Source organism: Glycine max, chromosome 7 (assembly GCF_000004515.6).
Source record: "Glycine max cultivar Williams 82 chromosome 7, Glycine_max_v4.0, whole genome shotgun sequence".
Lineage (NCBI taxonomy): Eukaryota > Viridiplantae > Streptophyta > Magnoliopsida > Fabales > Fabaceae > Glycine > Glycine max.
The window spans coordinates 43,702,115-43,727,966 of NC_038243.2; the positions used below are offsets into that span (position 1 = coordinate 43,702,115).

The following is a 25,852-nucleotide window of genomic DNA, read 5'->3' on the forward strand; positions in this document are numbered from 1 at the left end:
CTACTTTAAAGTTTTGTTCATTTTTTTCTTAAATAAATGAATTTTAGAATATTAGAATATGGAATATGTCATCTGTTTCATTTTCTAAAATTTGATTATGATTTTTATTTTGGTTTGAATATGTTTTTAAATCATCTAAAATTAACATATTTTGATTTTGATTCCTATAAAAAAATTATTTATTTTTCATCTCTTTAAAATTTAAAATTATTGATTTTAGTCCCTATAAATTAATCAAATTTTAATTTTTGTCCCTATATAATATTTTTCTTTGGTTTTAATCCCTCCAAAATTTAAAATTACTATTTTTATTTATAATTCTTTTAAGGTATTTGGTGTCAACATTGTACCATTGACACCGGCCATAGTGGGTTTTACTTAAGATGGTTACTTAACCTTCATCTAAATACATAAGTTATTAATAAGTGTCACATAATAGTTGAAATCAAAAACAAATTTTCGATTTTAGGGATGAAAATTAAAGAATTTTTTTATAAGAATTAAATTAAAATTTGCTAATTTTATATGGACTAAAAATATATTTAAGATCTTTATTCTTTATTTGAGTTTTTATTTTTAGGCAATAAAAAAGGAATTTTATAAGCTTTTATATATATGTGTGTTAAAGATAATTTTCAAACAAGATCAAGATTCCTTATTTCAACATCAAGTGTGAGTTCAACCCATTATAAACACACTCAAATCAAAATTCAAGTCCTAAGCGGCCGGATAATGTTTTGTAACTTCTTCTCTCTTATTCATTAGTAAAAAGGAATAAGTAAAAATGCTTTGTAACTTCTTCTCAAAAAGGAATAAGTAAAGTTTCAATAAAAATTATTTTCATTAAAAATTAAACTCAAGTATTAATGATTCAATATTAACTTTAGTATATTAATTACTTTTACCTATTCACTTAATTAGTCGAAGTACCCTTTGTGTCCACATATTAATATTTATTTGCTGATTAAAAAACAATTCTTAAGTCCAAACCTATACTAATTAATAAATTAAAGATGAGAGATCAAATTATTGTAACATTAATTTTATAAGAATGATTCTTTATCTCTGTCTTTCATTTTTTACTAATATAGTGATACTAGCTAATTTTTATCATACATGAATATTCTGATAACGTTTTTTTTTGCTAGTCATTAATCATTAGTGGGATATTATGGTTCAACAATTCAACAAATAAATAGTAAGTTTTACTTTATTTGTTTGATGAATTTTGATTTTTTTTATAAAGTTTAAAATAAAAAAGTCATGAAATAAAGATTAAATATAGTACCATATCAGTAAACTGTATAAAATAATTTATAAAGTTTATATAAAGATTAAAAAAGTTGATGTGAGATATAGATACGTTCCCCCCCTAACGTGATGACTATTTCATTAAAAAGATTAAAATGTAAAGAAGAATTCACGACTAAAATGCATTATATGTAAAGCATAACACACGCTAAATAAAATTCTCAACAATTCAATTCCGTAACCTTTAATCTGTGGGGCATCTGAGAAACCGTGGGCGTCTCCTTCACTAGAAGTGAAGAAGAAGAATTCTTCGATTAGAATATTATAAAATGAGGTGTGTTTATCCAAAGAGAATAAACTTTCTTAGTTTTTTATTCGACTTACTTAATTTTAACAGGACCCAAGACTCGTTCCTTTTCCACGATTACTCAACTACATCATTGACAATGCGCACGTTCCCACCACGAGACTTCACCATCTTTTCTTTACCACACACAAGCATGCTATGAGATGGTTCTCTCTTTTCATTTAAATTTTTGGAATAATTAATTTTAAAATATTAAGCGTGATTCAAAGATATATAAATAAAAATTAATTTCAATTATAAATTTTACGTTAAAACATATATTATGGTTTGGAGAATTGATATTAAACTAAAGGAGCACTTAATCAACCTTATAATTAAATATTAACTTCTTTTTCATGGAAATGTTATTTTCAATCATCTCAGTTGAGGAGGTGAGGTAAATAACTAAATATTAATTCCATCCAATCTTATACTTATTCATCCAATATTTTCTTACGGCTAATGTGAATAAGGAAGTTTTTTTAGTACAGTGTGTTGACAAACTTAATTATTGATGTATTTTAAGATATTTTTTTTATTATAACTTGTCCTATTAAAAAAAAGTGTGTGTGATAACAAATCTCACAAGCATTTATTAAAATATACACTCTTATTTTTACTATAAGTGTATTAACGAATTAGGTTATTGTGTATTTTAAAATATTATCTAATTATATCTTATTAATGCATTATTAAAAAAAAAACAAAGATACATACGTTAACAAAATCCTATACGTTACATTAAATACAATTCTTGTATTGTAAGCGATGAATTTTAATTTAAAGATAGTCTAGTAAAAATGAGAACAAATTTGCACAAACAAAAATAGAGGATCAATTTAGTTTCTTAATTGACTTATTTACTGATCATCAGACAAAGAATTTTAACTTGATCTCATAAACTGGGGAAAGTAACCATAACTTTTTTTTTTTAACTAATCTCGTGAAAGCCAGTATTATGTTTTTGAAAAAATTAAAGAAATATTAATGATATTCTTTCTAATACCTTTTTTTTTCAACACTTGATATGTGATTAACTAAAATTTATTAAAAATATCAATTTAGGTTAAATTCATTTATTATTTAATAATTTTCTCTTTTGATTTAGATATGAAATTCACCAAAATTACTAATCATTATCAATAAATTCTAACCAATCAAACATACATTATTGAAAAAAATTGATAAAGAGAGTGTTGTTAGAATTTATTAAAAAAAAAACATAGATGACTCAATTGCACGAGCTCCCTTAAGAAAATAAACAAAGTTTATCTTCACATGTTCAAGTTAACTAAAAACAAGTAAGAAAATAATAGATTATGTTCGCTTGAATTGGCATAATTAGTATTTAGATTATATAACTGAAACCACCAAGGGCGGAAATCAATATTAAATAACATAATTAAAGTATTAAAATATTTTAAATTAAAATAATTAGATTATTTTTAAGTGCATAATTCAATTAACTAATATTTTATTATTTTATATAAATAAGGCAATTACACATAATTCACTTTTATAGTTTATTTATAGTTTTTAATATATTATGAAGAATAATTTTTATTGTTTAATATTATTCTTATTTTTCATTGGATAATTTATTTTTAATATATTACTTTTGATATTATAATTTGATTTTGAATGATTGTAATGTAATTTATTTTTTAATATATCACAAATAGTAGTTTTGTCTCCAAAGACAAAAATAATAAAATTATTATAAATATGTTTTATATTTAGGCCATCTAAAAATATCGTTGTCAGCATCTAAAAATAACTTTCATAAGGCTTGAAGCTTAAATGCGGTGCTTAAAGTTGGAAGTTTAAAGCTTTTGAAAAAGAATGTGAAAGTTTGAAACTTGGAGGTGGAGGCCTGAATGCACATGGATCTTAAAGGTGGGAAACTTAAACTTGAATATAGAAGTTTGAAGGAGAATAATGGTCGCATGGTTGTTGCAGAGGTTGGTTAGTGGTGGCGTGAAGGTAAGCAATGGAGCAATGACAAGATAATGTGGAAGCTTAAAGGAATCTTCAATTATAAAAAAATATATTTCATATTTATTAAAAAAATTGGTTAACTTTATTGTATTATGTTATTTTAATTAAAAATAACCATATTTTTTAAAATTATTATTTATTAAAATTTAATATCAAATTTCAAATATAAAGAATATCTCTAATCTTATTAAATCAAAGATATTTTAAAGAAAATATTACTAAAAAAACATAAATAATTAAAATTTGCTTATAGTAATAATAATGATATTCAAGAGCGGAGTAAGTAGGGTAAAGGAGGGTAAGTTGTCTTGGTATCTTATGAAACATGTGATTAAAAAAAGTGAATGAATGAAGCTGGTGGGGTCCACTCGATTGACGTTGTCCGATTCCATTAATCGCCCGATGTGATCCCACGTGTAACCTGTCTAAATTCCAGAATTCTGAAGAATTATTATCATTAGATTACGATTGAAATGACTAAATTGCCCTGGTTACATCCCTCTATAAAATGCAATCCTGGCTCCGCTTTGTATCCCATTCCTTGAGAAGATTATCGTGAATGCGTATAAAAGGAAAATAAAGAAATTAGCGTCAAAATGTTGGGTGTGTTCAGCAGCTCCATAGTGTCGCCGCCGGACGAGCTCGTGGCCGCCGGCAGCCGTACTCCGTCGCCGAAGATGACGGCGGCGGCGCTGCGGAAGCGGTTCGAGGAGAAGAACCCCTCCGCCGTGTCGGTGGAGGTCGGAGAGCATGTCCAGCTCGCTTATACCCACCACAACGAGTCGCCGTTTCAGCCCAGGTAAACTAATTGACATCAACATGATACCATTACACCCTTACGACGTCGTTATGTTACACGTTATCATCCTTCTTTCTCTCTGGAGTAGGTGAAATTTTTTCGTGCTTCAGTGCTTGCTAATCACTGAACTTAAATAAGTAAAAAAAATATTATTAGAAATTTTAGAAGAAAACAAAATTTAAATATATTTTTATTCCTTTAAATTTGTATAATTATTTTTTTAGTCTTTCAAAATAAAATAAGTTTTTATTAATATCTTAAATTTTGAAAAAATATTTTTAGTTTTTTCTTATACTTTTCGTTAATAGTATCATAATTTATCATGATTTTTTTTCCGTCAAAAATATTTTTTAATTTATTTTTTTAAAATAATTTGTGACAAATTAAAATAGTCAAATAAAAAGATCTTCACAATATTAATGTTTTTATTTTTTATTCTTTAAAACCGTCAAAATACTTAAGAAAATCTCATTAAACCATATCATGAGATAAATATTTTGACAGTTTAAAATCAATAAAAATCATTTTTTATAAGATTAAATTAAAAATAAATAAAAGTAAACTTTTGAAAATTTGAGATATTAATAAAAAAAATTAAAAGACAAAAAAGCAATTACGCGAAAATCATATATAAGAAAAAAAAATATAAATTAAGAAAAATTGTGGTACGGAGAATAAGGGAAAATGGAATTACCGTGAACGTGTGATGGTTGAGATTCAACAAATCGGATCGTACGGTTGATGATGGTTCCCAATCAGTGTGGCTGGTTCTGGTTGTCGTGAGTCGTGACGTATAGGAATATTCTTAGGGAGGAAGGGGTCTCCTTATGTTATGTGGCTAATTTTACAAAGGGACCATATGGCATAAATGATGGTGCAGATCCTTCATGACCAAGAGTGTAATGTTCTCCACTTTATTTTTATTTTTAGAAAGTAATAGTATAAGTAATGTAAATTGATAAAGCTAAAATATAACCAATAAAATATATATATATATATATATATATATATATATATATATATATATATATATATATATATATATATATATATATATATATATATATATATATATATATACTATGACAATACTAGTCATTTTTGTATCAATAAGTAAAATATGTAAAAATAATTTATTATTCTCACTAAAAAGAGCGAAATCATTTTTTTAAGGAAACAAAATCCAACGTACGAAGTAGGAACTAATATTCGGAAAGTATCTATTTAATCCTGGTGGTGATTAGGCTGATTTGAGTCAGGCACTTAGCTCAGGTTAACTTCTTTAACGTTTTTTGAAAAAGTTTTATAATATTGAATTTATGTTGATTTATATTAAAATAATTTTAAGAAATATATAAATCTAGTGATTTAGTTCGCCTGCGTTACAAAATTCACACTCAAGTGATTTTTTCGGATCTATGTTTTGTTTTTATTCAGAATTGACAGAAAACATCGTATGGATTTTTAATTTTTAAAAAGAATGAAAATAACAAAATTTGATTTTTACAATTTTTTTTATAACATCTCCTGATAAAAAAAATATAACAATAAGATAATATCTTATAATTAAATAAAAGTACAGTATATAGAAAATAAAGGCCACTTAAGATTTAATTGAGAGTTTATTTAGATCAACTCATTTTTAGAGTGAATTTTTAAAAATTATTCAAACCATTTCTGATCATGCATTGAGTGAGTTGTTTGACAATGAATGGAATTTAACTATAGTTTACGGATAGTTTTCGATCCAGTGAACCTGACTCAATGAGCCTTTCTGAAGTTTTTGGTTTCTATCGTCGAGAGAATCCTCTAGTTTAAATGGTTCTTATTTGACCCAATGAAAGTCGGGTCTAATAATTATTGGTCAATTGATCTAATGATTTTTGTGATCCGATATTACATCGGGCAATTCAGACGAGCCCAGTGGATCTAGTGTCCTTTGGGCCCGAGATTATGGCCCAACGTACTTTAACTAACAGGTTATTTCCTTTGGGTGAGTACACAGAACAATGTTTTAGCGCCTGGATAAATTAATTTAGGATGGTTTCAGCTTAACTAGAAGGATTATTTTAGCTTAGTAAGTGATTTCGAGTTGAACAAAACAATGTTTTTATATAGTTTTCTAATCAAGATTAGATATTTATCTCAGTAATCTACACATTTATACGAAATTATCAAATGAAACTTTAATTTTGATTGAAGATTTTGTCCTTAAACTATGTCAATGCAGTCTCACCAATTTAACATATGGTTTAGTTTTTTTAAACATTGTAATGAAAACATGAGAAGATAGTTATTAACTTACCATGAGACAGGCTTTATCTGACGCAGCGGTTGTACTTAGTGGTAGAGTAACCATGGATGTCTGACATAGTAGTAATTAAGATCTGTGATGTCCTTATTAGCTAGAATGCAGTGTGCAACCTTATTAATTTCACCTGACTTACCTTGTTATCTAAATATTGAGTGTATAATGGCAGATCCTTTGCTGTCAAGGATGAGGTGTTCTGCTTGTTTGAGGGAGCCCTTGACAATTTGGGAAACTTGAGACAACAATATGGACTGGCCAAGTCAGTCAATGAAGTATTGTTGGTCATTGAGGCTTACAAAGCTTTGCGTGACCGAGCACCCTACCCTGCTAATCATGTTGTTGGCCATCTCAGTGGGAGCTTTGCTTTTATAGTTTTTGACAAATCTACTTCTACCCTCTTTGTGGCATCTGTAAGTAATCATAATCCTACCTACCAAATGTCATGATCCACCACCATATAAGCTTTCATTTATTTCTCATTTTTTGCATGTATTGTTCTTGACAGGATCAATATGGTAAGGTACCTCTGTATTGGGGAATAACTGCTGATGGCTACGTAGCATTTGCTGATGATGCAGAATTGCTTAATGGTGCTTGTGGCAAGTCACTTGCTTCTTTCCCTCAAGGTGGGTTAACTTCTATTATGTTAATGTGTTTATTATATTACATAATATGTGCTGCAGGTTATGTAGGGCAGAATAAGATTTTACAATGACATTAATTGTCTCAGTTTTGTTTCTTTTTCACCTAAATCATTGTTGACATTTTTGCTCTCTAATTGGACAGGATGTTTCTACTCTACAGCTGTTGGAGGATTGATGTGCTATGAGAATCCTAAAAATAAGATTACTGCAGTTCCTGCTAATGAGGAGGAAATCTGGGGAGCCACTTTCAAGGTGACAAAATGTAACCTAGGATTCCCATCTTGTGATGTCACGGTTCATAAATTCTCAAAGTCTTTTAAAGTTAACCTTAGAACTCATTTGAACGAAATTTCACTGAACCAAATGGTAGTTGTCCTATAGAATATCTTTAAAACTAGAGTCATATAGGATGCCACCAAGATTGTAATTAAATTCCATTTGGGTAATAATCTCAGGGAATCATCCTCGTGCTCACTTAATGTCCTTTATTTACATGTAGGAAGCGCTTCTATTGTCTTTTAATCTAATTAATTTCTGTTTAATTTTCATACCACTTGGTTTCCAGTATTTCTTGCATGCATAATCTTGTGTATTCAGCTCTCCACTTCCAATTACTTTTACTGATTTTCAAATTGGTGAGATGATATATCAGGTGGAAGGGCCAGTTGTCGCAGCCAGACAGTAGACTTTCCTTTCTGCTGGTGAGATGCTATATGATGATTAGTGGAGACTGTAAAAGGTATGCATGAGGGGCAATGTAATTGAATTGGCACGGGGAGTCATCACTGGAATGGGGATTGTAGGGGGGTAACTCTGTTCATCAGATAAAGGATTTACTGTTTCTATCAATGTACAGTTACGCTTTTCAATCTAATAAAATCTGGTTTTGGATTCTCTACCCTCACTCTGTATTAAAATTTTCAAATCAACAGACAATTAGGCTGATAAAAATCAATTCCATAGAACGCACAAAATAATGAACTTCGTCATGAGTCATGAGGAACTCTCTCAACCACTTCTTTGAGATTCACACCAAATCTCAGTTTCCATAAAATATACATAACAAAACAAGTAAAATTAATTAATTTTCTTTTGCAAATTAAAATAAACTTATACTACATCAGTACATCTTTATCTTTTTTTTAAATTATGAAGGAATTTATATTTGGTCTCCCAATTTCTTAAGTTTATCCAAATTGGACTTACCTATCCTTCACTTTCGCTATCATCTTACACGTGAAGAGATTCGTCATGTCTGTATAACATGAAAATTATGTAGGTTTGGCAGGCAGTTGAGAATGCGACAAAGCGTGATATTAAAGTTACATTCTGTGATTTTTAAAAATGGAACAAAACAAAAAACGAGACAAATAGAATGGTATATTTTAGTTCCGAAGAGAACAGGGTAAAACATTCGGTTTTAAAAAAAAATCTTGACAAAAATACCATAAGTTAATTTTCTATTTTCTCCTCGTAGTCGCACACTTCTCTCTCCCATCTTCTCCTTTGGCAAATTTACTTGTGTTACAAAAATAGTGTACCAAAATTATAGAAAATCATGGACACTTTACTTTTATATTATTAAAAAAAAACATACCAAATTACCAATGTATTGGTATTAAATAACTTGATGCATTATGCAGCTTCAACGAAAAATTTTAACTGAGGCTATTTTCGGATAAACTCTGTTCCGCACACTAATACTTTAAATCTTTAATAGAGAGTCTGTCATGGCACAACAAACACACTTTACATATTCAAAGTAGACTATGCAGACCAAACGGGGAGAAATGAACACAAGAAAGGAGAAAACTCAATAAAGAAGGAAAACAGCCAAAAAAAAAAAAGATTCTCGTAGGATATGTAGATTTGGTTGCCTATCTGTAGACCAAAGGCTCAAATGGAATTAACTTGCAGGAGAAATGTCTTCCAAACTGCAACAAAGAATGCAAAAGCTTAAAAATAACTCGGTCACAATCATGCAAATAATTTAATTCCAGAATACGCTACCTTTTGCCCAAACATTCAATAATGTCACCAGTGACTGTGGATCTTTTCTTATTCGAGAAAGCAAGTGATGCAGCCTTCCTCAATATAGCGGACCCGGCTATGCATCCCAAAACTGTTGGATTTTTAAATCTGAAACAAAAATATAATTATGGATATAAGAACATAAACGGTATTTAAATATGGGCCTGCATAATTGAGCACAGAACAGAAAAATATTTATCGTTGAATGTGGAAAGTTGTGACTCGGAACCTGATATTCGAATTTGAATCAGCAGCCAAAATATGTTGACGTGCCCATGACAAGAAGACAGCTACACTGCACCAATTAAGATAAGCATACTTAAGAACATTTCATGTTGCGCTTAGTGACCAATTGGTCTTGGACTCAAATAGAGAAATAATCTCTTTGCATATGCAAGAGGAAGACTGCGTAAAATTATCCTCCCCATACTTTCACAAAGCGAGGAGCCTCTAGCACTGGGGTACTTTATTAGTTTATACTTAAAAACATTTCATGTTTCAAGTTTCAACTGAATAAATTAATGGTCAATGACTCGGAGAAGAAAAGGTATATAATGGAGTAGAATGGGAAGAAATGGATTAAAGATCTCACACCCTTGTCTGGATATCCAACGAGGAATGCAGTGAAGTACTCTCTTCAGTCTCTTGTTAGAAACATAATTATAGTAGAAAAGAACTGAATAGTGAGAATTATAAACTTTTGTTCCCATATTACCCTTACCTTTAATACACTAAACATTGAAACTCACTCATTGCTATTAAGGACAAATTTATAATTTAATTATATTCTATTAACTAAAATGTAAGTGGGTTCCATAATCCCCAAATTTTGTGGTAGTAGTGGGGTGTGGGACGAAAAGGATTCTACTATGTTTCATTTTATTCCATCTTACTTTTGAAAAACGCAAATAATGATTGATAGCAATGTAATTTCATTTGCTCCCCATAAATACAAACATTACCCAGCAGCACAAGTACTTGTACACTTTCTATTTTCTGCCAATCAGTAATTGAGTTGCTTTATTCTAATATCAATTTATCTCAGAGCAAAGGATAGTTGAAAACTGCAGTATGCATTAACAGCATTACTATCACAATTTCCTTCCTAAAGTATTTTTAAGTATTAGATCATGAGCCTGTTTGGATACAAGTCACAAGTGCTTTTGAGATCTTTTCTACTAAAAATATAGAGCTTTTTTCAGTAGAGAAGCTCTTAAAAGAGCTTCTAGCCTTGTATCCAAACAGGCTCCTAGTTGAGTCCAGCCAAAAGATGATCATAGAATTTATTCATTTAAAGACAAAATCAATATTCTACTTGAAAGTACATCAGTGAACTATGCAACACATAAATAAATGATTGAAAATAAAGAAAATTCCATCTCACAAAGAGAGGAACCCTCTAAACATGTAGCATAAAATATGCTGGCAGGAAATTTCAGACCCACACACACTCAAAAAAAAAAAAAAGACTTGCCTTCCAGAAAGGATATCACCTTGGCCACCACAACGTCTAGGAGAACCATAGACGCTCACTGATTTGACTGCATAAATGATAATATGACCACAATCAAATGATTTCCTAACATTTGCAATCTCTATTATAATATTCTTTATACTGGTATAATATATATACTGAAGTCTATTGTACCATCACTAGATTTTTGGTCATGCTTAGTAGAACATTTCTGTTTGTTCCAAAACCTAAAGGCCTAATCAATTTAGCTGTAGGAGACACCCGACATGTAAACCAAAATAGACAAATTTGGAATGAGAGTTCTTTATTGCAATTGCAATATAGTATTCTTCAGGCAAAAGAAGGATGAACAAGAAACTAAGTTCATCTTGACACCCCCTTTTCCCCCCCCCCCCCCCCTCCCCCAAACAAAAAGGAACAAACAAGACTTAAATTTGTGAAAGACCTGCCTGTGTCACCATCGCTTATGAGATCAGAATTTCCTTTCCTTAGGATAGTAACACCACCAATCCTGCCCATTAACAGTCCAAAATTGTCATGAAAATGGAGCATTGAACGCATATAATAATGAGAAATAAGTAAGCGTTTGGGATAAAAGCAAATTACTTAGTATTATGCCATTATCTAATTTCTTTTATTGCTAAAAGATGCTAATTTTCTTTTCGAAAAACATCAAAAGGATTATCATTTGTTTTTACATAATCTGATTATAATATGCTTTGACACAGCACCTTGAGAGTTGAGCAAGGAAATTTCAAAACACAGAATGGAGACAAGCAACAGATACTTGTTTACTTCTCTAGTACAGGTGTGGAGGTGCCAAATTTGCATGCTCAAACTGACTATCTAGATACACATTTCATAAACTTCAGAATACACAAAGATCAATTGCTTGAAAGCATTGACAAAAAAACTGGTAAGTTGAAATGGGGAACTTACTGTTTGGCAAGAGATAGTAGTTGTTGAGGAGCATCTATGTCATTTACTTCAGAACTTAGTACTTTCTGAACAAGACGCTTATATTCATTGACATTTGGTGTTAAAACAGCTAAGGCATAGCCACTAACAAGTTCAAGATTATTTGTAACAAGAAAAAGTCCATCCTGAAACAAGGCCCAAAATTTTATCAGAACAAGAGTGAAAAAGTTAAAGAATATGCACATGTTAATCAGACCTTGTGCCAGATGTCTAAAATTCTATATACATACCCCATCTATAACTATTGGGATATTTGACTGTCTTGCATGTCTCATGATTTCACTCACACAGTCCTGACAATATAGTGCAAATATTAGAATTAAAGATGGTGAACATTGGCAGAAAGAAAGTCACAAAAGCATACAAAACAATGTCATAGAACTGAAATGAGAAAAACGAATTGTCTGTACCACAAGTGAAGGAGAAAACCCCTATTATAAGAATTACATTGCAAATTAGAAATGAGTTTCAAGAATTATGTTTTATCACATTTTAAGCCAAATGAACTTTCAAATTTGTGACAACAAAAATCTTGGGTTCTTCTCCAATAGCTAGTTTCCTTATAAGACAGTCTTCTAGTCATCACTATCCCATAGTTTTTTCTATAGAATAATTCATGGTTGAATTTAACATTACATGAATAGATTAGATACATGCTTAATGAAAAAAGAATGGGTGTGGTTTACCATCCAACATATTAACATGCTGCACATATGAGGGATGGTGTAAACTATATTTTAATAGCTAATCCCCCAACCTAAGGTCAAATCTCGTATGGTCAGAAAAAATATAATGAAGAGACTCAATGCATATGCCTCTGTTAAATTTAGAAAGAAAAGTTAAGGATTTAAGATAAAATTCATAATCCTTGAGTAAGCACAATACAGTAAAGATATGCAAAATATATCCATGAGTGTAACAATAACAAAAATGGTACTCGGTGAAGCATTAAGGAGAAAGCATACTAGAAGAAATGGGTCTCTGCCAAGGCCTGGGCCAACAACAAGACAGTCAAATCTTTCCAACCATTTATCAACTTCAGCAAGAACCTTGCTTGCTATGGAACTCTTGTGTTCCTCCCTGAAATTAGTCTCTCACTAAAAAACATCGACTTGGTTTGAAATGTTCATACCAATAGATGAAGATTAACTAGAAGACTTGAAGTTATACCCAACATTATAAGATTCTTCCAAAACAGGGTGCACAATCAACTCAGGACTGTAGCTTTTGATGACAGGAGCAGCATCTGTTGTACAAAAAACATGGGACAGATCTGCACCCTGCACGGGTGGGAAAATAATAGGATAATTTTGTTTTTGAAAGTGAACAATAATAATAGGATAATCTGAATTGACAAAACAGTTTTTTTTTTCTTTCTTTCGTGGTTTCATGTAGAGAATTCAGTATGAAAGGGAAAAGGCTAAATATGAAAGTTGTGCAGGTACTAACAATTTTTAAGGCCGAAATTGCAGAAAAATATGGAGCACCTGTGTATTCACGGCAACCTCCAATAACAGCTATATTTCCTGATTTAAAACATAAGTGAAGGAAACATTAGACGTTTCTTCTTTATCTTGAGCCCAAAAATAAAAGAAAGGATCATATGTTATACCTGCCTGGCCTTTATGTCTGGTAGGATCAAGGGCAGGAGTAATTGCTCGAATAATACTCTGAGAGTCAACCTCAAGAGACCTTAGGGCTTGCATGTCTCTTTGATCAGTGGAGCCTCCCACACACCTTATCAAGAATTGTTGCCTTCTGAAAACAGGAGAAGAAGCCAATATGCAACTTTTTGCAGCGTCCAGCAATATACGGGAATTCATGCCATCTCTCATTAACTTGAGCAAACACCAATCCCTATCCACAGCACAAGCAGGACTATCTCTTAGATATTCGGATGAGTTGAGAGATTAATTTAAAAATGTTCATCTCATAAGCACTGAATTGCGATGTTAATTCCTTCTTGATGCCACACGCAAACGAGTAATAGTAAGCAAGTCGATATTGCTAATTTCTTCGACTAACCAATTCAATTTCTTACCAGCAATGTTTCAGAAACACATAGTTTGACTGAAGCGAGATAAAAGGTTTTGAAATTGACGCAGACTTAATAATACCATTACCTGCAACTCCAACTTTTGAAGATTCGAGGCTCAATCCCACCGTTTTACATTTCATCTGGCTTCGCTTCGATGACTATGGTTATGACTGAGCTCATTATTTAGATTATTAATTAATTGGGCCTATGGAATTTTGAGTGGAAAGACTATTCAAACCATCTGTTTTCTCTTCACACCCCTAAGGCGGAGTTTGTGTCATTGTGTATTTTTGCATTAAGAGGAATTATATTCCTACGTAGACCATATTGCCCCCATACTTATGGGAAGGATTAATCGCTTGGAGTTGAAGGTGGTTAGCCATGGGAGCAAGATATTACCCTAACATTAGCATGACCATATTGCCTCTTATACATGCATGTTATTGCATTGTAGACAAGAACATCTTGCTTGCTTTTGTTGAGCGATAACACAAGCACACCAACTTCTTCCGCCTTCCACCTTCTATGGAGATGATCCTCACACTAAATAATGTGTCATCTTTCCTACATTCACCTATAGTAGGGAAGCTATGGAGATTGATGTTGCACCATGTTGATGCACACGACTACATTCACCTGTAGTTATCCCCAATGTTGCACCATGTTGATGCACACGACTACATGATGTAGATGCTAGATGTGACTTTCGACTAAGCATACTTTTTTTCGATATTTGGGGATAACTACAGAAAACCTAAGGCGCTACAAAGCGCTTGAAAACAACACCCCTAGCCTCTTCTGCCATAATCAAGCGCAGAGGAGGGGAAAAAGTATCAATAATAGTCACTGCAAAATTAGTCCTATGATCGAGATTAGCAAGGAAGTCTGTTTTTCTATTGGCTTCCCATACACATGAACCAGTGAAGAGAGCAGCGCACGTGTAATTGGCCTATGTTGAGGGGGTTTATCATGTAGAAATTAAGGCTAAAATGTCATCTTTGTAGTCATAACTTTTTGCGTTATATTTGATTGATTGCACGATATTTGTTTACAATAGTTTCCAAAGGTATAGATATAATTACTAATTTGTGTAGATTTATTTTAACAATATATAGTATTTGAAAAACTATACTATTATTAGCTATATAATAACTTATAGATGAGATATTTAATCTTTTAAACTATTTTTATCATATATTTTACCATTTATTTAATAATTTTTATAAAGAAAAAAAAGTAAGACTAGAAAAAAATAATTTAATTTAAATAGTTTTAAATTATTACAAATTTAAATTTTAAACTAAATCAATTCAATAATAAATTAAAAAAATAAAACAATTTAATTAGATAATTTCTTTTCTTTAAAATTGATCTAAAATAATCTGCTTACATCCGTTTTATATAAAGACTAAAATCTCAAATAAACACAACTATAAAGGAAATCAATAATTTTAACCTAAAAACTTGTTGATAGCATATATTTTAAAATTGATCTAAAATAATCTGCTTACATCCGTTAAAACGAAGCCACGTTAGACCTTTTTTCGCGCGTGTGTTCACGATTCAATATGACGGACGCCAATTTTTGTACTCTCTCTTTGAAAGTTCAAACGAACGTGGGACCGTGTCCTCTCTACCGTTACCGCATTTTCCTTTTAATTTCGATAGTGGGTTGAACTAGTTGAGATTTTTTAGGAGTCCTCAGTTGCTAGAAGCAGCAGAGCAGACCCTGATTGTGTTAATCAATCAATACGTCACCAAATTTCACTTTGTAGTGTAGAAAATAAATTGAATGAATGCTCCTTTGCTTCCTCTACACCCATCCTTTTCTTTAGGCTGTTCCTCATTGATGGTATTTACACCAAACTGACCTACCAAGCAAAGTTAACAAAACATGCTTCTTCTGTTTAATTGGAATTGTGGTGCGTGGCATGAATGCTATCTTGCTTGCATGCCACCCTTCTTCTGCTATGCGCTTTTAAGTTCCCGTTTTTCTCTCGGTCTCGTCTCGTTATAAGTGTCCACCACTGCGACCGTTAAAGCCACACTCAGAATCTAAAATTTTGAATTTTTTAATGTCTTCTCCTAAGAGCTCATCATCACAGCATGAAGCGGAATCAATGTCAGTTTTTGAAGCTATTAGGAAGGCTAAGCGATTAAGGTTGTTTGAGCCGTCTCTGGGTGTTCTTGGGTTTGTTGTTGTAACTGTCTTTGTGATTTGCTGCTTCTTCTATTCGGATAACGGATACCTTGCTTCAAGAGTTGGGTTCTTTGAGCAACCACAGAGGTTTGCTTGGTTGCGGATAGAAGGGTCTACTGCGCCACCCAGAGTTGAGTTTCTTGGAGAAAAGGGTGGTGGGTGTGATTTGTTTGATGGGGAATGGATTTGGGATGAGAGTTACCCTTTGTACCAATCAAAAGATTGCAGGTTTTTGGATGAAGGTTTTCGGTGTTCTGAGAATGGACGACGTGATTTGTTTTACACCAAGTGGAGGTGGCAGCCTAAAGGTTGCAACTTGCCCAGGTACACGTTTGATGTTTCATGTTTGTTTTTCCATGGTTTCATTTAATACTTTCCAAGTTTATTATGTTGTTAATGTTTTTCTTCAGTGATCGTTTAGTTTCTGAGAAAATGTGGATGGAGATGGTAAATTCAAATGCTGGCCTAATAATTTCCGTTGAATTTTTAAGGAACAAAACCATTGGTTATCACGCTGCCGGCAAAGAATGTTCATGCTTAATTTTTAGTATTTGGAAAATTGGAATGATAAAAGATAAAAAAAAAAAATACTCGTTTAATCCGGCATCTTGACAGAATGACAGCGACGGAACATTTGGTTGCAATTGGCTATCCGATGTCTCATTATCTCCCCTTTGTAACTTTCAGCTATTGGGACATGCAGCTCTTTTTTTGTACGCAATTTCCACGCAGAAACTTGAGTCTTTCATGGATGTCTATATTGAAAAGCATGTTGAAATGTTCGATTCCTGTTGTACTTGATATTGCCTTTTATTTTCCACAACATTTTCATTTTTCAACATATTTTTGGTTTGTCTTTTCCTTCTTTTGGAGGTAAACCATAACCCTCGTTTTATTTGTTAGTCTTGATCGCTTCTCTTTTGCATGGTAGCTGGAACCCTTGGCCTTTAGTTGTAGTCTTAAACTACATTCCTTATGTGCCCTTTATACATGTTGTGTTTAATTTTACTTAAGAGTTTAATTTGTATACATTGTTAGTATTAAAACAGTATTAATTCATTTTATTACAAAGCCAAAAATCTTATCATATATAAACTATGACTGGATGACTATGTAACCGTGTCAACTATCTAACCATATATATCATATATGACTATCTATAATTGGATGACAATGTAAAAAACCTTTAGAATGTCAATCCATCCTCATTAAATTCTTTTTCTTAATGCTGCCGGCTTGTATTTGTGATATGTATGTTTGTAATGTTGGTGAATTTCAACAATTTCATTTATACTCAGTAGCCTACATTGCAGTGTTTTGAGACTATATAACTTTGTTTTTTTTCTGTTTAAATATAAAGTAAATGAAGTAAACTTACACCTTTGGTTTGTCCCAAATAAAAACAGATTCAACGCAACATTGATGTTGGAAAAACTGCGAAACAAACGCATAGTGTTTGCTGGGGACTCAATTGGGAGAAACCAATGGGAATCACTCTTATGCATGCTCTCTTCTGGAGTTCCTAACAAGGAATCAATCTACGAAGTGAATGGAAGCCCAATTACAAAGCACAAGGGGTTCTTGGTGTTCAAATTCAAGGATTTTAACTGTACAGTGGAATACTATAGAGCTCCATTTCTTGTATTGCAGAGCCGGCCTCCTACTGGAGCTCCTGAAAATATTAGGACAACTTTGAAAGTGGATACAATGGATTGGAACTCTAAGAAGTGGAGAGATGCAGATATCCTGGTTCTTAACACAGGGCACTGGTGGAATTATGAGAAAACAATAAGAGGGTATTTCAATCCTCCCCATATTTTTATTGCTTAAACATTTCCTGTCACTAGGTTAGCTTGAAAATGTGAAAAAACAAATAGAAAAAAAGTTCAAACAGGATGATATTTAAATTTGAGTTGCATCGGGCGTCAGCTCTTCCTAGTGGTAATTCAGATCTATAATCTCTTAGTGGTAATTAGACAGTTGCAGAATGGTGACAAAGGGAATTGAAATTAGGATGATGATTAATTGATTTTGGGAAAATGGTAGTTTTAAACTTATGGTTATAGGAGGATTTTTTTTTCCTGTATTGTGTTTGCTCTCCCTTTTTCCTGTCCGTCCTTTCTTCGAGAGTTTGTGCTATTGTTTTTCAAGAGTTAAGCTTACCCTTTCCTTTGAGCTGAATTCAAAGTTCTGTTGGTTGGATTAGGATCCCCAAGACGTCTCTGATTTGATTTTCTGCTGATATTGATTGTTGTAAGATATAAAGTGTATATTTTGTCAGATTTGAATTAGACCAAATCATGGCATTAAAACTAACCGTGTGCTTTCTTAACTATAGTATTTCAGTGATGCCTAACTATAGTATTGGTTGCATCACTCTTAAACAGTATGTGCCATTTATCTGTGATTTTTGGCCAGGAAAAAGGAATATAATTTTTTTAATATTTTTTCAGGGGTTGTTATTTCCAAGAAGGGATGGATGTTAAGTTGGAAATGCAGGTAGAAGATGCATACAAACAGTCCATTCAAACAGTGTTGAACTGGATACAAGACACGGTGAATCCTATCAAGACGCGGGTTTTCTTTCGTACTTTAGCCCCGGTGCACTTCAGGTTGGTTTGACAGTTCAAATGATGAGTTCCCTGCACTTTAATTATATGACTTTACAATGAAGCACCACTACATTGGCATTGTCCATAATTATATTTCGCAAGTATCTTGTTCAATACTACAAATTATTCCACAAGCTTGCATGCCTTTAGAAACTAAATTGGCGAGATATGTTTCAGAGGCGGGGATTGGAAAAACGGTGGAAACTGTCATTTGGAAACACTACCGGAGCTTGGATCTTCATTGGTGCCTAATGACAACTGGTCACAATTAAAAATAGCCAATGCTATCTTATCTGCTGCACACACAAATATTTCTGAAACAAACAAGTTCATGGTGTTAAATGTAACCCAGATGACCGCTCAGAGAAAAGATGGGCATTCATCTATCTATTATCTCGGTCGTAGTGCGGGCCATGTGCATCATCATCGCCAAGATTGCAGCCATTGGTGTCTACCTGGTGTACCTGATACGTGGAATGAGCTGCTTTATGCACTGTTGCTTAAACATGAAACTGCTCACAGAGGGAACTTGTAACACGCATCAGTATGATTTGCTGAGAAATTGTTTAATTCTGCGCAAGAATATGCCAAATCTTTCCTGGAAAAGTGTTACACAGAAACAACAGGATACATTTTACATAGGAGATCTGCAGCCAGGGACTAAAGTATCAGATTTTGTTGCTGCCAATCACCAGTGACTGAGAATTATGTGTCTTAAGAAAACGTTCTGGGGACAATAACATGGATTTCAGTTTTCAAATATAAACCTGCTGGCAGCAGAAACCATTAGTTTCTCACTTTTGGTTATCTTGTGACTAGATGAGGGAAGGAACAATTGTATCATCAAATTCTTTTGTAAGGTACTATGAACACATTTTTTATGCAAAATCAAAGATTATTTAAGGAAAATGCTAAGTTCAATTTTGTTCTCGGTGAATTTTTAAAGATACTTTTTATTTATTTAGTATATAATATTCGGAGCTCCCAGTGCCTCTTGACCATTCCCGCTCACATTGCATATGTTAATATAGTTGTTTGATATATAAAATTTTGCACTAACTTTTTTTTTTTGTTTCGTGAATCTTATGCACACTAACTCTGATTATGTGTCTATTCAGAAAGAGAATGAAGCAGTTTGTAAGTTAATTAATTAATTTATTTGACTAAGAACAAGTTATTAATAATACTTGATTAAGGAGTTATATATATATATATTGAAAAAGTTGTTGGCTAAAAAAATTTCTGATTTGATAAGCTAAGAGAAATAGAGCATGACTTATACATTAAGAGTTACCGAATTTTTCTTCTAATTTTATTGATGTTAATTTTAAGAAATTCACAATCTTTTACCTCGAATTATGTACTGAAAATAACACACTGGTATTAAATTACAAACAGTAATTTCTTATTGATTGGCAATGTAAAATACGCAAAAAAAATTTATATTGATAGTATATATTTTTTCATCTTTTCCTATTTGATTTTCTTCATTTCAATGAATTATATCCATTTTTATTTTTTTACATGAAATATACTTTATATAATAGTAATGAATTTAAATTTCTATATACATTTTATTAATATTGCAATTACTGTACATAAAAAAATTTAACATTATTTTTTTTATATATACATTGAATAGTTATTAATTAGTTTTATCACACGCTTCTAAATTTATAAATTTCTCACATTTTTGTTTCATATCTCAATTTTCCAATTTTTGATATTTTTCAACTTTTAACTAAATTTTAAAACTGAATACTATCTATTATCTTAAATCATTGATTAAGAAATTTAAAATAAAAAATTATAATAGAATGTTATTAATACACACTTAAATCGTTTTCTCCAAAAGAGCAACTGAGTTTATGGAATAAAGTAGTTTTAATGATTGATAAAAACATTAACATTTTTTTTTGACAAAATAAAAGCATTAACGATTAACATTATTATGTATATATGTATGATAAATCAATATTAATTATTGATTATTTTATTAATGATCGAGGTTAGTTACTTTACTCTTTTTTTCTACTGCACAGTTACTTTACTCTTATTCATCGTTAAATAGTCATTTTTTTATACACACACCATCACTCTTAATGGCAGTTTTAATTAATAAAATAATTATCAATTATTTATATTTATTTAATAATTTTAATGTTATTTATATATGATCAGTTTATTAATTGTTACAAAGAGAACCTATCATGACTTCTAACATATTGATATTGAAATTTTTTTTATATTATTAGTTCATAAAAATAAACTCTTAAATATATCTATCTTGGTGGTTTAAAATGCATTTTCACACTTTAAAGAATAAAATAAAACACCTTTAAAAAATAAAAGATAAAATAAGTATCCATATTTTAGAAACCTGGTTAAAAAAAGAAGTAAAGAAACCAACAATTGTAATCACGAAATTTTATAATTTGTTTTATTAGAATCACGAATGTCAACTTTTAAATCAAACACTTATTTCCATCAATTTTAAAAGTAATTTGATCGAAATAAATAAAAGGCATGGCCTAGGCATCCAATACAATTAAAGCTAGCTTAAAATTAAAGCTAAAAGAAGAAAAAGAAAAGGAAAAAGCTGCGGCAATAGAGAGTAGAGAGTAAACAGAAAATCTGAGGCGCGAGTGGCTGGTGAAGGCAGCGACTGCGAGGGAAGGGAAGCATCTTTAGCTCCAAATCCAATGGCGGATACCTCAAGCCGATCAAGAGACCTCGACAAGCTCCTTCTCCGCCCTGGCAATCTCGTCGGTCCTAGGTTCGAACCTGGCCCTGAGGTACCTACTCCTTCATCTATTCCTATTCCTACTCTCTCTCTCTCTCTCTCTATACCTTTTCTCTGTCGCAGTTGCGAGATGACCTTCAGGCCTTCGCCAAAGTGTTGGTGGTTGGGGCTGGTGGCTTGGGTTGCGAATTGTTGAAGGATTTAGCCCTCTCTGGTTTCCGAAACCTTGAGGTCATTGACATGGATCGCATAGAAGTTACCAATCTCAACCGCCAATTCTTGTTCAGGTTAACTTCATACATTTCTTTTTTACAACATCATCTACTGCTTTTGTTGTTGTTAACTTGCTTTGCTTGTAGACTTGAAGATGTTGGCAAACCCAAAGCCGAGGTAGCTGCCAAGCGTGTCATGGAGAGAATTAGTGGTGTGGAAATCGTGCCGCACTTTTGCAGGATCGAGGACAAGGAAATTGAATTTTACAACAATTTTAACATTATTGCCCTTGGTCTTGATTCCATTGAGGCCCGCAGTTATATCAATACTGTTGCCTGCAGTTTTCTAGGTCTGTTTTCTTTACTAACCCTTTTACTTACTCTCCTTGTTATTTGCCTTTTATGATTTGAAATTGCGGTCGTGGTTTCATTGCAATGTTATAGGAAATTGTGCTTAAATGCAGCTGATGAGGCCACAATTGCAGTTGCATTGCAATCTCAGACACCACAAAAACCTTTATGTTGCGGCCGTAAATGCGGTCGTGGACTGTTTTTTAAAACCTTGGTTTTATATATCCCGCATGCTTGTTTCATTACTTGAATTGTTGTCCTGCATTGGTGTTTTTAGCACTATATGACCCCTATTATGTAGAATTTCCATCTCTACATTCAGTCCCAAAGATTTGGTGCAGACTGCTTATGCTAATTTTCAGTTTCTTTTCCTTTTACTGATAAATCTAGAGTACGATTCTGATGATAATCCACAAGAAGAGACAATCAAACCTATGGTGGATGGTGGGACTGAAGGTTTCAAGGGCCATGCTAGGGTTATCATGCCAGGGATTACACCATGCTTTGAGTGTACTATCTGGCTTTTTCCACCTCAAGTGAAGTTTCCTTTGTGTACCCTGGCTGAAACCCCTAGAACTGCTGCTCACTGTATTGAATACGCCCACTTGATTAAGTGGAATGAGGTAAATCTTCGTTCATTCTTTCTGTTATTTTTTATAATGTCCATTATTTCAACCAAAATTTATTGTACAGGTTCATGGCGGAGTGGCTTTTGATCCAGATAACCCTGAGCATATGAAATGGGTCTATGACGAGGTAACCACTATTTCATTGTGAGTTTCTATTTCTAGACAGTGTAATCTACATTTTTAGCCCATTGATCAGTTACAAGTTTAACTATTTATGTTTTACAGGCTGTCAAGAGGGCTGAGCTTTTTGGCATTCCTGGGGTTACTTATTCTCTTACCCAGGTATGTAGATGATTTGGGATGATAGTTAATCCGTAGCAAAATTCATAGTTTTTGTGTGGCGTGTATAGCTTTGTTCTTTGGTTTTCTCTAAATGATGAATTCCTATGAATTGTTTGATGTTTATCTCATTTATTGTGTTTTCCCTTGTGAGGGTCAACTGTATTTTCATTTATTCCTTTTTCACTAAAAATTAATTGTTTTAATAGGGTGTCGTGAAGAACATCATACCAGCTATAGCTTCAACAAATGCAATTATATCAGCAGCATGTGCACTAGAAACATTAAAGATTGCAACAGAGTGCAGCAAAACTTTGTCGAACTATTTAACGTATGGCCTTTATCTTATTATTATTTGCCTTTTGGTATAAATATTATTGATTGGTTAATACCTGTAGGTATAATGGATCAGAAGGCCTCCATACTGAAGTTGCAGAATTTGAAAGGGACAAGGACTGTCTTGTGTGTGGTCCTGGTATACGAATTGAACTAGACCCTTCAATCACATTGCAAAAGGTTATTTTTCAATTATTAACTCCTCAAGTTCTTTTTTTTTATGTATATAATTATATATATCAGTTTCTGATCAGCTATGCAGAAAATGTCAATTCCTTCTGTCTTTAGAGGGTCCAAATACTCCTTGATAAAGATTAAAGAATATTGGAATTGTATTTTTAAGTTGTTTTGGTTGCTAGCTCTTTATAGTTTATACTTTAAAGCCATACTGACCTTGAAAATGGCCATGGATTCCTATTGCATACAAGTCTCTTCAGCTCTCACTAGTCTTCATTTGGTTTTATAGTCTACAGCCATTATATTGCATTTTAAAAACTTATCATTAATTTTGTGCTCTTGTGGAGAATTTACAATGATATTTTGGGGAGATTAAAATTTCTGTGTCAATTCTAGAAGGTTTCATTGTTAGTTTATTTCAATCCCTGTTCCCACCCTCCTTTTCCTCGTTTTCCCTTATTGGTGGCTGTACAAGAAATTGTTAGAATGTCGAATATGTAATAGGAAGCATTAATCTTTGGAATTCACTGTGTGAAGAGTCCTTCCTTTTACTGGCAGGTCCTAGCCTTTTTTTTTTATCAGCAGGACCTGGCTTGTTTATTTCATGAAATGCACATTCATTAGGAAAGGTGCAATAATCTTTTTGTCACCTATTAAATGTTTTGCGTCTTGACTTCAGATCAGTGAAATTAGTGCTGTATAGAGCTAGTGTGTTTATGATATATATATATATATATGTGTGTGTGTGTATTTCAATGAGTGAACTGATCTGTGTTATTTGTGTTTTTAAGCAAATCATATCTTGATGCATCTTTAGCATATTCCTTTCTGATGTGTTTTCGAATCAAATTGTGGTTAACAGTTCATGGATCTTCTGGAAGAACATCCTAAGTTGCGATTATCAAAAGCTAGTATTACACATCGAGGAAAGAATCTGTACATGCAAGCTCCCCCTGTATTGGAAGAAATGACTCGATCAAACCTGAATCTATCTCTTTTTAATCTCATGGGTAAATTGCCCAAGGATGTTGTGCATGTGAATGGTACAACAATCAAGAACGACCAAAAGTTTTCCTGTTTGAGAAAATTACGTGTTGTTTTCAAGGGAGTTGACGGGGTTACAGATATGGATACAGCTGGAGGAGCATAACTTACCACATCCAAACATGTTTTGCTGCTAGAATTTTTTCGGCTCTATATGCATAGTTTATGTTAGATATCATAGCTTGTTTCCAATATTGGTCAGGTAAGGTTTTACAGTTTCTACCTGTCAAAGTTATTCATAGACGAGCAAAACTGTAACACTTGATACCTGTTTCACTTAATGATTCGTGACCTTCTCAATGCTCTAAATCTCCAAGGTATCATTAAAACTGAAAATTTCCTTGAACAAAACTCTAGCAGCTCAGACGGATAGAGAAGACCTTCCCAAAAAGTGCTTGAACAACTAATTTTCTCTTCAAAGCCTTGTCAATGTAACCTGGTTTATCTATCCATCATAATAAAATACGAATAGGACCTTTATCTAGCACAATTCGTCGTGAAATTTTTGCTAAGTCATAAATATAGCGGCAATTTTATAAACGGTGGTTTGTCTTGTCACTCCGCAATTGGTGCAGGTTCATCGAAAAATTGAATCTCATTAACTGGAAAAGGGGGAAAACCTTAGTTGAATAGCCGAATCTTCCATGGTTTCACTTACACACTTGTACTTGTGTGATGAAGTCCAAAAGAACAGAGGAGTATTAAGAATAAATAAAAAATGATTGTCGCTTAAAAACTGTCGTGTCATTAATACCAATTATGAAAAATTTAAAACTACATGGATTTAGTTAAAAGTTTAAAATTATCAAAAACCTGTTTAACAAAGTTAAATATAATACAGCAACAACAATTACAAATGCTTTTTTTTTTTTTAATTTATTCATAATTTCTATAATTGCAACGCAACTTTAGACGTAATTTAAAACTATGAATAGGGGAAAAAGAAAAACACACACTATGGCTATTGCCTATTATGAAAACAACCCTCACATGGACCAAAGAATAGTAGTGCTTCTTCCACATAATCAGGAAGCACATTTCCTTTGGTCAGGGGTAGTTGGGCGAAAAATGAGATAGATTAAGTAGCATCCAGATTATAGAAATTGTAAGACTCACCGATCTTTTACTTATGATGTTCAATAAATTTGAACCAATTATAATGTTAGAAAGAGAGTGTCACACAGACTATTACTAGTATTTTTTTCAAGGTTTGATCAAGGGCAACTGTCTGAACAAATTGACCTGCCTTGTCCTCTATATTATATCTCTGCTTAAGTTGCGACTTGCGACGGTGACCCTTATAGTAGTATAATCGATTAATCATACACATTATCCTTGTCCAACTATTACTCGAAAAAAAAAAGGGTAGCAAATACACTTTTGATACTATTTGGGTCCA

The 25,852-nt window shown here is 32.3% G+C and overlaps 4 protein-coding genes across 6 annotated transcripts; 3 read left to right on the top strand and 1 right to left on the bottom strand.

Moving 5' to 3' along the window:
- The first annotated feature begins 4,118 nt into the window (after positions 1–4,118).
- Positions 4,119–8,247, top strand: LOC100807247 (stem-specific protein TSJT1). Its single transcript, XM_003529567.4, has 5 exons — positions 4,119–4,394; positions 6,875–7,115; positions 7,211–7,331; positions 7,492–7,601; positions 8,002–8,247. The coding sequence occupies exons 1-5, from the start codon at positions 4,192–4,194 to the stop codon at positions 8,032–8,034; spliced, it is 708 nt and encodes a 235-aa protein (XP_003529615.1). The 5' UTR covers positions 4,119–4,191; the 3' UTR covers positions 8,035–8,247.
- A 773-nt stretch (positions 8,248–9,020) lies between these two features.
- LOC100807779 (ATP-dependent (S)-NAD(P)H-hydrate dehydratase) lies at positions 9,021–14,102 on the bottom strand. Of its 2 annotated transcripts, none has more exons than XM_003529568.5 (12): positions 13,956–14,102; positions 13,445–13,689; positions 13,282–13,358; positions 13,003–13,112; positions 12,798–12,912; positions 12,063–12,125; positions 11,794–11,957; positions 11,304–11,365; positions 10,855–10,921; positions 9,610–9,675; positions 9,360–9,488; positions 9,021–9,283 (listed from the first exon to the last, which is right to left on the bottom strand). In XM_003529568.5, the coding sequence occupies exons 2-12, from the start codon at positions 13,665–13,667 to the stop codon at positions 9,256–9,258; spliced, it is 1,104 nt and encodes a 367-aa protein (XP_003529616.1). In that variant the 5' UTR covers positions 13,668–13,689; positions 13,956–14,102; the 3' UTR covers positions 9,021–9,255. The 2 variants fall into 2 exon arrangements, with proteins under 2 accessions (XP_003529616.1, XP_006584067.1); XM_006584004.4 differs by having other exon boundaries at positions 13,874–13,956.
- Positions 14,103–15,609: 1,507 nt separating this feature from the next.
- On the top strand, positions 15,610–19,442 carry LOC100785144 (protein trichome birefringence-like 10). Its single transcript, XM_003528626.5, has 4 exons — positions 15,610–16,394; positions 17,477–17,866; positions 18,524–18,682; positions 18,860–19,442. Exons 1-4 carry the CDS (start codon positions 15,946–15,948, stop codon positions 19,215–19,217), a joined length of 1,356 nt encoding a protein of 451 aa, XP_003528674.1. The 5' UTR covers positions 15,610–15,945; the 3' UTR covers positions 19,218–19,442.
- Positions 19,443–21,233: 1,791 nt separating this feature from the next.
- Positions 21,234–24,762, top strand: LOC100808837 (NEDD8-activating enzyme E1 catalytic subunit). Of its 2 annotated transcripts, XM_003529570.5 has the most exons (9): positions 21,234–21,477; positions 21,549–21,712; positions 21,785–21,987; positions 22,379–22,611; positions 22,682–22,744; positions 22,843–22,899; positions 23,106–23,227; positions 23,295–23,412; positions 24,272–24,762. In XM_003529570.5, exons 1-9 carry the CDS (start codon positions 21,385–21,387, stop codon positions 24,557–24,559), a joined length of 1,341 nt encoding a protein of 446 aa, XP_003529618.1. In that variant the 5' UTR covers positions 21,234–21,384; the 3' UTR covers positions 24,560–24,762. The 2 variants fall into 2 exon arrangements, with proteins under 2 accessions (XP_003529618.1, XP_040873394.1); XM_041017460.1 differs by having other exon boundaries at positions 21,549–21,987.
- Positions 24,763–25,852: the final 1,090 nt, after the last annotated feature.

Coding starts and splice junctions, on each gene's coding strand:
- LOC100808837 (XM_041017460.1), top strand. CDS start 21,385: ATGGCGGATACCTCAAGCCGATCAAGAGACCTCGACAAGCTCCTTCTC. Junction 22,612..22,681: donor ACTTGATTAAGTGGAATGAG/GTAAATCTTCGT, acceptor TTTATTGTACAG/GTTCATGGCGGAGTGGCTTT. Junction 22,745..22,842: donor TGAAATGGGTCTATGACGAG/GTAACCACTATT, acceptor TATGTTTTACAG/GCTGTCAAGAGGGCTGAGCT.
- LOC100807247 (XM_003529567.4), top strand. CDS start 4,192: ATGTTGGGTGTGTTCAGCAGCTCCATAGTGTCGCCGCCGGACGAGCTC. Junction 4,395..6,874: donor GAGTCGCCGTTTCAGCCCAG/GTAAACTAATTG, acceptor GTATAATGGCAG/ATCCTTTGCTGTCAAGGATG. Junction 7,116..7,210: donor CTACCCTCTTTGTGGCATCT/GTAAGTAATCAT, acceptor TGTTCTTGACAG/GATCAATATGGTAAGGTACC.
- LOC100785144 (XM_003528626.5), top strand. CDS start 15,946: ATGTCTTCTCCTAAGAGCTCATCATCACAGCATGAAGCGGAATCAATG. Junction 17,867..18,523: donor TATGAGAAAACAATAAGAGG/GTATTTCAATCC, acceptor ATATTTTTTCAG/GGGTTGTTATTTCCAAGAAG. Junction 18,683..18,859: donor TTAGCCCCGGTGCACTTCAG/GTTGGTTTGACA, acceptor GATATGTTTCAG/AGGCGGGGATTGGAAAAACG.
- LOC100807779 (XM_003529568.5), bottom strand. CDS start 13,667: ATGAGAGATGGCATGAATTCCCGTATATTGCTGGACGCTGCAAAAAGT. Junction 12,913..13,002: donor GAAGAATCTTATAATGTTGG/GTATAACTTCAA, acceptor GACTAATTTCAG/GGAGGAACACAAGAGTTCCA. Junction 12,126..12,797: donor GCAGAGACCCATTTCTTCTA/GTATGCTTTCTC, acceptor CTATATTGTCAG/GACTGTGTGAGTGAAATCAT.